Source organism: Cyprinodon variegatus, unplaced genomic scaffold (genome assembly GCF_000732505.1).
Source record: "Cyprinodon variegatus isolate N-32 unplaced genomic scaffold, C_variegatus-1.0 Scaffold1080, whole genome shotgun sequence".
Classification (NCBI taxonomy): Eukaryota; Metazoa; Chordata; class Actinopteri; order Cyprinodontiformes; family Cyprinodontidae; genus Cyprinodon; species Cyprinodon variegatus.
This window is the reverse complement of record NW_015151533.1, coordinates 171,346-173,158: the sequence shown is the minus strand read 5'-3', so window position 1 is coordinate 173,158 and position 1,813 is coordinate 171,346. Positions and strand designations below refer to the sequence as shown.

The following is a 1,813-nucleotide window of genomic DNA, read 5'->3' as shown; positions in this document are numbered from 1 at the left end:
GTTTTCCTTAGATAGAAAACTTTGAATCAATCTGACTGGATGATCTGGTTGAACTGGAAAGTGCCTTGAAATGACATGATGTGAATTGGAGCTATAGAAATAAACTAATTTATAATTGTTCTGTTTAGTTGTTTAGGATTAGGCTAAAGACCAAGTCTGTAACATTTAGGAGGGATATCGAATCCTGAAACTGTTACTATGCATTTAATGTGACTCTGGTTCCTTTTGTGTTCCAGATATGAAATTCTCACTCCAAATGCTATTCCAAAGGGCTTCATGGATGGAAAGCAGGCCTGTGTGCTCATGGTAATGTATTTAGTTTCAGAGATCAGCCGTTTATAGAAATGTCCCGTCATGTCACACTCAGAACGTCCCGTTTCTAACAGATCAAAGCCTTAGAGCTGGACCCCAACCTGTACCGCGTCGGTCAGAGCAAAGTGTTCTTCCGAGCTGGAGTCTTGGCTCACCTGGAGGAGGAGAGGGACATGAAGATCACCGACGTGATCATGAGCTTCCAGGCCTGGTGCAGAGGATATGTAGCCCGGAAGTAAGAAAGATGGGGAAATCTTTTATTTTTCGGATGGTCCTCCTAAGTGTCAATCATTCTGGTGATCTGTTTACGTAAAGCCGTCCTACGTGCTCGTCCCGTTAGCTATATTTTTCCGTGCATGCGCACTTTCAGGCGTGTATCTGTGGTGCGCTACGTTCAATCATCGAAGCTCACCGCGGTTCTTTGAAAAATGGCAGAGGGTCGGAAGAGGAGTGTCTACGAAGTAGAAAAAGGCCTCAGAAGTTGCCGATATATCCCAGAATGCTTTGCGCGGAGTACTCTCTTCGCAAAGCATTATGGGATTTGCCGTCACAGCGGCCTGCTGCCGCTACCCGACAGTAGCGACTAATAACAAAGATGGCGCACGCACCGCGCAGGGAGGCAGAGTTACGTGAGCAACGGGGAGCAAAAAGTTGCGATCGTGTGTCCGAATGGTCGTTTAACTGAGTTCACTCATATACTCAACTATATAGTCGCCGCTCTATATAGTGACTAAGAGATTTAGGGGTTAAGGTGGACGTTCAGAAACAGTAAGCTTGTATGAACTACGAGAACAGCAGCTTTTAAACAGAGTGTGCACGAGGAGAGGGCGGGTCTTTTCAAAAATTCACGAAAATCCTCCACCATACAATTAAATTTATAGTGGAGGATTTTTCCCAATTTTGAAAAAAAAAAATAAAAAATATGCACATGCACATGCACAACCCTGTACCCACTCCCAGGAGGGAACGTCTATTAAACGCGTGGGAGAGCGTGCATGAGCCCATACGTAAACATGCCGCCAGAATGATTGACAATTAGGACGACCACTTATTTTGATGATCCACCCGGAAAAAGAACATCCTCCACTACACCTTTAACACATTAGCCGCACTGTGCAAACTTAATTTGTTTTGTTTGCTTTTTAAGTAACGCTAATCGGTCGGTCCGTGTTTCTGTTCCGATTCAGAGCCTTTGCTAAGAGACAGCAGCAGCTGACCGCCATGAGAGTCATCCAGCGAAACTGTGCCGCTTACCTCAAACTCAGGAACTGGCAGTGGTGGAGGCTTTTCACCAAGGTGAGCTCAGTGGAAACGGTTCAAGGTGGTCCAATGTCATTCCACCGGTACGTCCTCCTGGACTGTAGCTTCCATCTTCTGGTTTTAGATCATTTATTTACTCCAATATTTCAAATATTTTTTTCTCTCAGAAAGCATATATATTTTTTAAAAGGCATGTTTATGGATAAATATAACCACAACTTTAACCCTATAATGCCAAATG

General features: G+C 44.2%; 1 protein-coding gene across 1 annotated transcript in view; it reads left to right on the top strand.

The window, feature by feature from the left end:
- The window catches only part of LOC107101317 (myosin-9-like), a 52,989-nt gene that overhangs the window by 28,526 nt on the left and 22,650 nt on the right, over positions 1–1,813 (top strand). The window contains exons 16-18 of the mRNA XM_015400185.1: positions 237–306; positions 387–547; positions 1,500–1,608. Coding sequence (XP_015255671.1) covers positions 237–306; positions 387–547; positions 1,500–1,608 — 340 coding nt within the window. The remainder of the gene's footprint in view (positions 1–236; positions 307–386; positions 548–1,499; positions 1,609–1,813) is intronic.